Source organism: Pempheris klunzingeri, chromosome 21 (assembly GCF_042242105.1).
Source record: "Pempheris klunzingeri isolate RE-2024b chromosome 21, fPemKlu1.hap1, whole genome shotgun sequence".
NCBI classification, from domain to species: Eukaryota; Metazoa; Chordata; class Actinopteri; order Acropomatiformes; family Pempheridae; genus Pempheris; species Pempheris klunzingeri.
In genome coordinates this window covers 9,722,021-9,734,530 of record NC_092032.1, presented here as the reverse complement: position 1 = coordinate 9,734,530, position 12,510 = coordinate 9,722,021, and the positions used below count along the sequence as shown (strand labels likewise).

Genomic DNA, 12,510 nt, shown 5'->3' with positions numbered 1-12,510 from the left:
TTCCGATTAAAGTTTAAGAAGTTGGTGAGTTGGATTCTGAATGGCATATCTTAATGAAAGCTTATTAAATATTTTGAAATAGTTTCTATTGATGCAGTAACTTTGTGATAAACGTACATAAGACACGAGGCTTTGGTAAACAAAATAAATGTGCACTCATCTAAAATATCAGCCATTCGGTTGTAAATATCCAGTGTTGTCCTGCCTGTGAGCCTGAATGGACCTATTTTAATTAATAAGTCTATTTATTTTCATTATTTGCCTTTAGCACCTATTGTTATTTCCTTTATTTTTTTCGTCTTTGTTTGCTGTTGTAGCATAAACACCTTCAAATACCAGCCGAGAGAGAGAAGCTCTAATATTTGCAGCGATCACATTAATTCGACATTTTCTAATAATCGTGATCATGTAGGTTTTATTTAGTCCGTGTCGCCTCTTGTATAAATATAGTGGTCTTCTCCTGGCAGGTCATGTGAGGACAAAGGCGAGCAGGAAAGGCTACATTTAAAAAGAAAGAAGAAGAAACAAACGTGTTTCGTGGGGAAAAGTTCAGGACACTCAGAGCAGACGGACACCAGCGGGCAGCGAGTTCCTCCATTCAGCCAAATGGCCGCTTCGATCTGACGCCCCTGTTTTGCTTTGAATCTTTGAGAGTAACGATGCTGTGCGGCAAGTCCGCAGTTGTGTTTTAGCGCCAACACAAGAAGACACCGTGGACAGACAGAGCCGTGGAGGACTCACTCTCGACATATTTCCGGGAATCACGTTCCGCTGGCGAAGTTCGAGCGGCAGGAGGGATTCCTCTTTCTAAGAGACGATCTTTGGCAGGAGCCCCAGAACGCTCTACTTCCTGTCTGTTTCCGCGGCAACGCTTAACAACAACACTACCAAGAGTCCAAACCTGGAGAAACGCCGCCCTGAGTCCTGTTTTCTGGGAGATAAATCGCATTAGAGTGTGATAGTAATCTTCTAGAGGAGCCATTTTCCATCCGGGTAACAATGAGTCAACGACAGATCATTCAAGGTGAGACTCCTGGCAAGTTTTCCTTCAGAAAAAGGAGGATTCAGCTCAAAGTCCACCTGTCTCTCTGTCTGCTTTGTGCCCCGCAGCTTTTGAGCAGTACCAGAAATCAAGGATGCAGTTTGTGCAAACTGTAGCTGATCTGGCAGCCAGACCACAAAACATAGAAATCCTCCAAAGTGCTGGTAAGAAACAAGATGATGGCTTAGCTCTGTTTAGCTGCTGTTCTCAGTGTTTATTCCTCCCCCCTCCTCCCCTCTCAGGTGTGATGTCCATGCTGCGCCCCCTGATGCTGGACGTGGTCCCCAGCATCCAGCAGACGGCGGCTCTGGCTCTGGGCCGCCTGGCTGACCACAGTGACGAGCTGGCCGAGGCCGTGGTGAAGGAGGACATCCTGCCCCAGCTGGTCCACTCTCTGGCCTCGCAGAACGTCAGTGTCTCTTCCTCTGGAGCTATCAGTGCATGTTTAGTATACACAGGCTGTCCAGTGCTGTGTGTGTGGGTGTGTGTGTGTGTGTGAGAGAGAGAGAGAGAGAGACCCTGCAGGGCCTCAGGGTCGGCCCCCTGAATGTGAGAGTGTGTTTTGGGCGAACTTGGCAGCTCGCTTGGGGGCTACTTCAAAACCTAAGAGCCCTTTACCATGAGAGCAACCAGGCCTTTGTTTTCTGTCTCTTTCTCCCTCTCAGCCCACTCGGAGGCTCAGAATGGAGGGAGGACAAGGTTTAGTGCTTGTTATTAGTGGGACATTACAGTCTCTTATGATAAACACTTTTAAAAACACTTTATGTCAAATATGACAAGAACTCAGTGTTTGCTGCAGACAAACGTACAAATGGTGAAAAATCTGCATTGAAACCTTTGAAAAAAATAAGATTTTTTGAAGTGGCTTTGCAGCATTTAAAAGCGAGCCCTAGAGACCATAACAGTTTTATTAGCTTAAAACCTCATGACTTCACCTATTTTATCTGAACTTATTATTGAAGAATGTACATAATCATGATTTTGAGCCAAAACACAAGTTACACAAATTCCATCATACCACTATATTTTATTTTTATATGTAAACTCTGGGGTAGGCTGTTTTATCGCATTTTAGTGCATAAAACATATCAAAATATTTCCTTATTTGGTGTAATACCAGTGCTTTCTGGTCATTTGTGTATTTTGTCATCCCTCTCAAATGTGAAAGCCCAGTGTTATGGCTTCAGTACTCTGTGGACTGGGTTTATTGGGTCAGAAGACAAGAAAAAAAAAGATTTGAAGAAAACACCATAACAAGTAATTCATTGATTTTATTCTTAGTTTTAACTTACAGACACATACAGCATTAGAGTATGTAACAATGAAGAGAAAACACAAGGATTTGATCGTATAGTGGAAACTCCAGAGTACATGAGATGTTTCAATAATTAATTAGTGAAAAACAAACTATTTTTTCAAGTCATTTTTTAAAATCCTGACAGTCAGTGTGTGTGTGTCTGTGTGTTTCTGTGTGCAGAGGTTCTATAAGAAGGCAGCAGCGTTTGTCCTGCGTGCAGTTGCCAAACACTCCCCCGAGCTGTCCCAGGCTGTGGTGGCCTGCGGGGGAGTCGACACCCTGGTGCTCTGCCTGGAGGAGTTTGACCCCGGGGTGAAGGAGGCTGCGGCCTGGGCTCTAGGATACATCGCACGACACAACGCATGTAAGGAAGGAGACACTGACATTTCAGATTTCTGTGATTTCCTTCTCTCACTTTCTTGGTTCAGAGAAACCTTTCGGCTCATGGGAAGATGTTTCAGATATCATTCTTTGTCTTGGGATGCTCTCCTTCACACTTTCTTCTTTCCTTCACCTTCATGCATTTGTTTTTCCCTCCTCTTTCCATCACTGTGCAGCTCTGTCTCAGTCAGTGGTGGATGCAGGTGCCGTCCCCCTGCTCGTGCTGTGTCTTCTGGAGCCTGAGATGGCCCTCAAACGCATCGCAGCGTCCACCCTCAGTGACATCGCCAAACACACGCCAGAGCTGGCCCAGACCGTGGTGGACAACGGTGCCATCGCACATCTGGCACAGATGATCCTCAACCCAGACGGCAAACTCAAGGTGGGACAGCCTCCTTTAAAACTGCTGCTGTCTGACTCCGCTGGACGTGTCTGATCGCAGGAGTGACAGATCCACATATTTAGATTACAGACAAACAGTTAAATATTCATGTCACCTACATGCCTGCTGATTTTCTGATTACTGAAGCTTGAGGCTGTTTTTATGAATAACAACAGAAATGCTTTTCTTTTCTTTTCCTGTCAAATTAGGTTGCCGTGACATTATCACACAACATAATTAATAATCATCACAGGGCCCTTTAGGGCCGATTTGTGGAAATATTTCTGTTTTTTAAAATGAACTCAAAAGACTGGTCTTAAGTATAAATTCCCTTTTTTATGATTTATATTATTTTGCCTTCATCGTTAAGACTCTTGTGCTGCCTGAACTCTATGTGACACATTGTGAATTAAATGTGAATTAATAACAGCGATTTAGAAAATCTTCTGACATCATTTTATTGAAAATACACAAGTAGAAATATTATTTGTCATGGATAAGACATGATTTAATTTAAAAATATTCTTTTGAAATTTTGTGCAATGTGTGTTACATTGTACAAATTACCGCTGTAGTAACGTTACATTTTTGAGTATAAACATTAAAGAGTAAACCTGCTAAGATGGTAAAATAGAGGCCATTTTACAGATCCTGCAGGCAACACAGTCATACAAAATTCAAGTTTCTGTTGGACTTTAAAAACCTTAAAAAGTGGTACTGATCCTTAGAATTAAATATTTTGAATTAAAATAATTTTTCTGGCAACCAGTTTAAATGTTGAATATTAACATCAACTGCAGGTGGATTTTATAACTATAGAAACACTCACATTGATAGTAAATTGAAAAAAAAAAACAACAAAAGTAACAAAAGTACCAGATATTCAGTAAAGACATAGATGCTGGCCTTAGACATGTACAGCATAAGGTGGTCATTAAATTCATGAAAATGTGAATGAAGTCTGGCGGCCATGTTCCTGTGTCCATGCAGAGGCAGGTGTTCTCAGCCCTCAGTCAGATCAGCAAGCACTCGGTGAGCCTGGCAGAGATGGTGATAGAGGCTGAGATCTTCCCTGCGGCTGTGGCCTGCCTCAAAGATCCAGACGAGTACGTCAGGAAGAACGTCACCACGCTGATGAGGGAGGTGGTGAAACACACACCGGAGGTAGTGCACGCACACACACTCACAGGCACGTGTAGTCCTCCGTCGTGGCCGCACACAAAGCACTGTGTGTGTGTGTGTGTGCGTTTCCAGCTGTCCCAGGTGATTGTGAATTGTGGAGGCATGGCGGCAGTGGTTGACTACCTTGGCGAATGTAGTGGAAACCTGCGGTTGCCGGGGATCATGATGCTGGGATACGTGGCTGCTCACAGTGAGAGCCTTGCCATGGCTGTCATCCTCTCCAAGGTGTGTGTGGCTGCTGGGATGATCCCCCCCCTACTAAGATGAGTCCACCTCTAAAACCAGAGGCCTTCCCTCAGGCTCAGTGGTGTCTCACTCGTATTAACTGAGCCTCTCCTGCTGTGCCGTGTGTCCTCCTGTCCTGCAGGGGGTGCCCCAGCTGGCCCTGTGTCTGTCCGAGGAGCCTGAGCATCACATGAGGGCGGCCACGGCCTGGTCCATCGGCCAGATAGGTCATCACACCCCTGAGCACGCCAAGGTGGTGGCCACTGCAGGCCTGCTGCCCAAGCTGCTGGAACTCTACATGGACGCCAGCAGCTCAGAGGACCTGCAGGCCAAAGTCAGAGCTGCAGATATGCACTAATTTAGACTTTAAGCTTTGTATCACGACTGAAAGTGTTGGCTCAAGTCCGCAACTTCTCAAAAACAGAAATATTTTAGATTTCTAGGTGTTCTTTTAGGCTATTATATAAATTCCATATTGGCACAGTGAGGCTCAGATGACTCCTTTAATAAATTCTTAGTGAGCACCAAAAGAGGACAAGACAAACTCTTTTTTTAAGCCATTAAACTGAGAGATTGTGAGTCATGGGTCAGCTGGTGTCAGAGGTCGTGATAACAGGTTATATGACTGTATACACTGTGCATTTATCTTCTCTTGCTCTTTCCAGAGTAAGAAGGCTCTGAAGAGCATCCTGCAGAAGTGCACCTTCCTGCCGGCTCTGGAGCCGCTCCTCTACGACGTCCCGAGCAACATCCTCAAACATGTGGTCTGCCAGTTCAGCAAGGTGAGCGAGTGAGTCTAGGACCAGTATTGGGAACCTGCATTTTTGTGATCAGTAAGTTTTTCAAGTTTTTCACGTTATATTTGTGTCATACACTCTGCGCTCCCTGCCCTCAAAGGTGCTGCCACATGACAGTAAGGCTCGCCGTCTGTTCGTGACCAGCGGGGGGCTGAAGAAGGTGCAAGAGATCAAGGCTGAGCCTGGCTCCTCTCTACAGGAGCACATCAACGCTATCAACAGCTGCTTCCCTGAAGAGATAGTCAGGTGTGCCTCTCTCCCCACTACACACACACACTATTAACACATTTGCTGGCATGTGCACCCTGTGTGTAACAGCTCTGAGAGACGTAAACAGTAATCTAGGTGTGACAGATCACGTGATTTCAGCGTGACTCAGCAGCACGTTTTCAGCTCTATTTCCTTTCTCCGCCCCGCCTGTCAGTTAAAACCTAATCGATAATCACAAATTCTTTCTTTTTTTGTCAGAGTAACATAGTGTTTTAACAATGAACTTAACGTAAGTAAATTTCAATACAACAAGCTAAATTTTTTAGAATTATAGACAGTCTAGCACAAGAGTAAACCCAACAAAAACTGGATTTGGGAAAAGTGAACTCAGCACAATCTGATGATGACAGACAAAAATGATTCTTCAGTATTAAGTACGAGTTCAGTATAAAACACTTACAGTGTGTGTGTGTGTGTGTGTGTGTGTGTGTTGTTCCAGGTACTACTCCCCTGGATACTCAGAGGTCTTGCTGCAGCGGTTAGAGAACTACCAGCCGTCCTGATGTCATCCTGTTAAAGAGTTCATGCACACAGTGTTTTATATTATATGGTGTAGTAGAACAGATAAAGTCACATATGCCAATGTTGTCACTACATGTTGTGTCAGAGACCTTAAAGATAAAATAAAGAACAAGAACTCTGTCGACGTCCTCTTTGATACCATATCATGATCAGTATGGAATCTACTCTGTCCTGCCACCATTGAGAGGTCAAAGGTCAGGTTCAGGACACAGCAGCAGACCCTGGAGGTGGGATAGGGAATCAGCTGACTCGCTGTCACGTGGGTTGTTTCAAGAGCAGCGTCCCTCACGGACGGACGGCTCACACACACCTTCATTTTCCCTGACAAACACACACCATATCCTGGGTGACGCTTCTCCTCCTCGGCTGTGCTGTGGTTGCAGGCATCAGACTGCCCCCTGGTGGCCGCGACTCACCACTGCAGCTCAGCTGTGTGTGTGTGTGTGTGTGTGTGTGTGAGTGTGTGTGTGTGTGTGTGAGTGTGTGTGTGTGTGCGTGCAGCAGCTGCAGCGCACATGGCGAGCCGCTCTTTGTTTATTGTCTGCTGTGTTGCCTCTGCTCCTTCTCCACATTGTACTGACGGTGCAAATGAGCCTCCGCCTCCCGCCGCTGCGGAGATGTGAGCGTGTTGCGGCAGCAGCTGACGCTCCTCCTCCTCCTCCTCCTCCTCCAAAATCTAATTTTATATCCATACAGCTACGGGACTCATCTAAAGGTTTTCCTTCTAGTGAATTCAGCCGGGCTTTTTATCCCCTTTGCCATTATTCAGTATAAATAAATACATATTATGTTGACACAAACAAATAAACCTAAAGCCAACAGTCTATTCAGGCTTATGATAAAAATGAGTATTTTTCATATTTAACGTATAAAGAAACCAAATCAGGATCGAAAAGATCTCCACACTCCCCCTGCAATATAATCCAGCAGTACAGCCTGTTGCAAACAGCAGTGTCTGTAGTGTAAGGACAGCTTCCTCCTTATTCTAACCTGTGAAAATGTAGGAACCTGTTTTTGGAGTCTCCATGTTTAGAAATGATACGGTTCGCTTCTATACAGTCGTAAAAATGACGTGATGTCTCCTCGTAATGTGTCGGTGCAGTAAGACGTGAAGCAGGTGACACTTTGTAGGCGAGCAGACAGCAGACAGTGACAGCCGGCAGGCCTGTGGCTGATCTGAGATGTGCTCATCATCATTAGGATCAACATTTATGGGAGAATAAAGATAAAAAAGGACGCAAACTTACGAGCCGGGGTATTTTTTTAGGGACAATTTTGAATTAAAGGAGAATAATTAAAAAATACTGGAAGCAGCGAGGTCCTCTGCTCACAATTAATCTTTTGTTCGAAATGAAGAAAGCAAAGAAAATACCATTAATAAATATTTCTCTCTCTATATATATTTCTAGCTACAAATATTGAAGAGGAAATATATATTTCATCTGCTCTGGTGAGATTTTTATTTGTGACATGTGATACTGGTGCAGGGAGGCGCGCTAACTCCTCACAGACCAGAAATCAGAACGAAGTGACAAATATTTTCACGCTGAACACACTGTATGTTTTTGCTCCCAGGATGTTCGCAATCCGACCACAGTAAATCACCCAGGAGGCTGTTAAAAGGACATCGGCGCCGTCCAGTTTATTCTTATCTATTTATTTTGCTCATTTAAAAAGTGTAAATGATGCAAAGTGCAACAATTTTAGCGGTGCGACGTGGAAATTGATGTGTTTCCAACGCGTGACTCCCTCTGATAATTATCACACACCGTTTGTGTTTTGGCTCCTCAGTGTGAAGGTCCATCAAACAAAAACACACTAAAAAAAAGAAGCCTTTTTCCATCATGGTTTTCGTTCTAATATTTCATTTTTTGTGTTTCTATTTTTCTCCAGATTTAATTAGATTATTGCTGTAAATTTTGGTCAAAATGGATTTAAATACATTAGAGGCAACTAAGAAGAGAAAAAAAAAGCTATATTAAATCCTGCAGAGCTCTTTTTCTTACACTATTCACTTAGGAGTCAAAGGCGTTCTTCTCCTCAGCAGACTGTGTGTGAAACATCATTTCAAATGTGAAACAAACATTAAAAACGAAGGAATAAATATAGGTCATGGAACTGTGAAGATCAAATAAAAAACATCAGAGGTAGACTTTGAGTTAAGCAGAACAAGTGCTTTAATTGGTTTGAGTGAACGCTTATGGAATGGAGTGTATTATTATCATCATCATCATCATCAATAAATGTGAGGAACAATAAACATACATCAACATTTTGGCCTCTCTGCCACTGAAAGGGAACTCTCACCAGCCACTGTTTGACAGCCACACACACACACACACACACACACACACACACACACACACACACACACACACACACACACACACACACACACACACACACACACACACACACACACACACAGAGTAATGCTTTAACCAAAGCTAAAGCCTTTTAGCTGTAGTCTAAAAGTACTCAGGACTGTTTTGAGACCAAAGCTCAATTACAGGACAGAACATTTCCAGGCCTGGTGTGTGTTTACTTGTGTTTATCCGTGTGTGAATTCAAAGGATTCAGTTACTTTCAAATTGATTTTTTTTTCTCTGCAAAGATTTGATGATTTTGAATCTTAAGGCCAAAGGAAATATTTCTGTCTCTGCAGATCTCGCCTGGCCTCCGGCCATTTGCATTTGTGATCAAATATTCCCTTAACACTTGATGAACCACATGAACACATGAACTGTTTCTGATAGATTTGGACATGTTCACATATCAGTGAAGCACACCTCGCTCCATCTCCCAGTTAAAAACAAAAAAAAAGCCAGAACAAAACAAAAACAAGTTCAGTTCAAGCAAACAGTCACATTATACGACGAAGATGTTCTTCAAGCTCATGTGGGCTGCTGAAAGATGCTTTTGGCAAGTTAACAGTGGCAGCAGGGTGACCGGAGGGTGCGGTTAATGGGTGAGGGTGCTGCTCATGAGCGAAGTCACAAAAGCGAGGACTTGTTCATTTCAAGGTACAGCAGCAGGGCTCGTGTCTTATTATGGTGTTTGATTTGCATCTGTTAAAGTCTGGCATCATCATCGCCCTCCTCACACGAGATCCAGAGTTAATATTACCCAAACAAAACAGAAAGAAAAACTCACTCTCCCAGCATGCGCTGCTCTGTTTTCTACGTGCTTATGTCTGACTACAGGGGGGCCAAACAGAGCAAAGCAGACTAGAATAAGATTGTGTTCCCTCGTTCCCTGTTTGCTTTATGACACAACCTATGTACAGTATGAGCTACGTGACAATAGAACAAAACAGCCCATTAATAGTGAAAGAACACACACACATTTCAACTAACCACTGACTCAGGATGAACTATCAGCTACCTTCCCTGATAACACACTGATGATCTGTCTTACACACACACACACACACACACACACACAAAAGGTGAGGAAGAAGGAGAACATAAACCTGTTTCAGAAATGAGTGGTTGAAGGGAGGAGAAATTTTGGACTAACACTTCAAAAAAATTAAATTAAAGTCACACTCCTGAAATGTGACTGCATGTGTGGTTAGCAAGTAAATGTGATGAAGATGCTGACAGACTCCTGAGTTTGGGGGAAGCCGCCAGTTAGCGAGGACGAGCACGACAAATCACAATCACGGCACGCGCACGTTCCACGATGCACTTCCAAAACACACGCGCACGTTCTTTATAAAGGCAGGACCAGCATCGACAGACAAAGGGGGTTAATATCAGCAGGCGCCACCTCACTCTGAGGAAGAGGAGGGGGACGCCTGCACACACTGAATAATCAGAACGATGGAGCTGAATTTACAGAGCCGAAACTGACCCACCATATTCAAATTCAAGACAGCTATTCACTTTTTGTTGTCGGTTAAAAACACAATCATTAGAATGGTTTCATTTAACTGAGTGAATAACATGAGCAAATCTAAATACTGAGGTGTGGAGAAGGTGGAGCAGGGGGGGTTGAAAATAAGGTTGGAGATAACGCATGTCAAAGTAAAACACCCTATTATTAAAATAACCTTTTACTTTTGTTTTAAAAAAAGATTACAAAATATAAAATTAAATAATTTTGGAGTATAAAGGCACACATCTTGCACAGTGTATACAATGAAAAACAGTTATTTAAAGCATGGTAGGAACTATTTTACGCAGAACAGCTCACAAATCTGGTTTAAGTGTAGGGACACAAAGAGAACCTGAACAGCCAACGACACAGACTAGAGAGGGAAAAGGAAACTTAGTCCTGTGACATGCAATTTTTTTATGACTTTTTTGTAAGTACATCTATAGTAAGCATTGTATAAATTCAAGCAGTATCATTCTTCATTTACCACAGCACCATCATTCATTCCTAAGGGTGGCTCCTTTTTTAAATACAACTATATTTCATGACTAAAATCCAATGTAAAAATATAAATGTGAATATAATCTATGATATCTAAACAAACATATTGTGATGGAAGCTTTTTGCATGGGTTAGAATAGTCAAGGAGGACGACTTTACTTGTTTTAGTTGGTTATCCAGAAGTGATACACAACTTCACACGCACAACAACTTTTCTCACTTGCATACAAGTATATTGCATTTCCCTTTGTTAAGACCGCATCTACTAATTGGGATCGTATTCGTAACATTTGGTTCCTTTCCTCTTGTGCAAAATATACAAAAAAAATTGAAAAAACCTCAAACAGAAACAAAAAAAAAAATTACCACATCAATTCATAAAACTGCCAAATTCAAACACAGATAAACCACCTTTAAAAAATGTCAACAACAACAACAACACAAAACAACGATGAATAACGACTCACAGCTGAGGTTAGAGAAGAGAACGGTGCTGTTGGTATTAAGGACTTCACAACACGTATCATTACATCTGCAGCTACCCCCCACCCCCCCCACCCCTCCCACTTTATAACGTTTGAACACTGACACACACACGTCGTTCGCCATCATTGGGGTGTGTGCTGGTACGATGCTGGAGGTAAACAGTCTTCTGTCTGCCCTGAACGCACAAGCGCGGCCACGCTGTCGCCTGGCCTCAAAACCCCACCGCTGCCAACGACAACGCACAGCCCCCCTAAACGGGATTGGAGGGGTTAGTTTACAAAAGCCCTGCAAACAGAGCTCATACACTTCCCCCGTCTAATATTGCAGTAAATTCCTCCTGACCAATCCCAACAGTAAGGGGTGCCCATGGGCGAGGAAATGGTGGAGGAGGCAGGATTTTGAGATCCTTTCCTTTAAAGAAAGTTCCTTTTCCTCTTTGTTGCAGGGCGTGTAACAGAACAAGAGCTCCTAACCTCTAATAACAAATAAAAGTGCAACATTTTTGATTTTACTCATAAGGTGCTGATGGCAACAGAAAGGTAAGGGCTGTTTTTGTTTCAATGTGACACCCTTTACTAAGATATAACAAGGAGTGGCTTATTGTTAATCACTACAGCCACACAGGACTTCTGGGTCATCCCCTGCCACAGGAACAGAGACCAGGCCAACATAACAATACCCAACGTATTCAGAGAGAATGAAAGTACATCACACTGTGGGCTCTCTGCTTCTCACTCTAAAGGTACGCATCTATCCCTTAACCATTCTATGTACATCACAACAAAGCACTGGTGCAACGAGTGCTGGAAACAAGCGTTAGAAGTTACTGCGACAAGTGAACTCATCTCAGCTGATGAGACGCGTTTGTCTGAGTGTGTGGCGAGAGGATAACCAGGAAGCTTAGCTGGTAAACTGGACACGAAGGAGCGGGAGGGAAAAGGGGGGGGGTGTCTAAAGGGTGACTGACGGAGGAGAAGCCCACATGGGAGGATCTGTTTGGCTGAGTACTTGTATAGTATTTGGGTGGGGGGGTCTGGCTGTTGGCCTATTGGAAGACTGCTTCCTTCTTCCTGAAGTGAAGCAATTGCATTAGGCGAGGCTCAGCGTGAACTTGCGCACTGCATGCCGCTTACGCCTTCTCTTTGCAGGAGGAAACCTCATTTTGTGCTGGAGTCTGACCTCTGCACTCCCCTTGACCTCACGCTACACCTATCATACCCTCCCCCTACCTGCCCCTGATCATCATAAGGGAAAGACAAATACGAACATCAAAATAAAAAAATGCAGGGATGTATTAGAGGCAATAAAAAGCCAAATTCCCACATAAACAACCATACAGACACAAACAATGTAAAAAAACAAAAACATTATGACTTGGACACTTGCTTTCAACACCCTTATCATCCAAAGTAACACATGAACAATAACTCAACAGAGGAGAGGTTAAATGTAAACGAATGATGTTTTTTTTTAGGTTTTTTTTTAGCTGCAGAGCGTGGCACCCCAGCGAAAGAGGGAGGAACAAACAGGGAGGGATGAGGAGAAT

At 43.4% G+C, this 12,510-nt stretch overlaps 1 protein-coding gene across 1 annotated transcript; it reads left to right on the top strand.

Annotated features, from left to right (window-relative positions):
• Positions 1-999: 999 nt before the first annotated feature.
• Positions 1,000-6,161, top strand: spag6 (sperm associated antigen 6). The gene is made up of 11 exons (XM_070853268.1): positions 1,000-1,024; positions 1,111-1,206; positions 1,285-1,451; positions 2,520-2,703; positions 2,897-3,102; positions 4,093-4,266; positions 4,357-4,509; positions 4,652-4,843; positions 5,175-5,291; positions 5,407-5,552; positions 6,016-6,161. The coding sequence occupies exons 1-11, from the start codon at positions 1,000-1,002 to the stop codon at positions 6,077-6,079; spliced, it is 1,524 nt and encodes a 507-aa protein (XP_070709369.1). The 3' UTR covers positions 6,080-6,161.
• The last annotated feature ends 6,349 nt before the right edge of the window (positions 6,162-12,510 follow it).

What these genes read in the sequence shown, in the direction of transcription:
- spag6 (XM_070853268.1), top strand. Translation starts at nt 1,000, where the DNA reads ATGAGTCAACGACAGATCATTCAAG. An exon ending in TGGCTGTCATCCTCTCCAAG is followed by an intron (nt 4,510 to 4,651) that starts GTGTGTGTGGCT and finishes CCTGTCCTGCAG; the next exon opens with GGGGTGCCCCAGCTGGCCCT. An exon ending in CAGAGGACCTGCAGGCCAAA is followed by an intron (nt 4,844 to 5,174) that starts GTCAGAGCTGCA and finishes TGCTCTTTCCAG; the next exon opens with AGTAAGAAGGCTCTGAAGAG.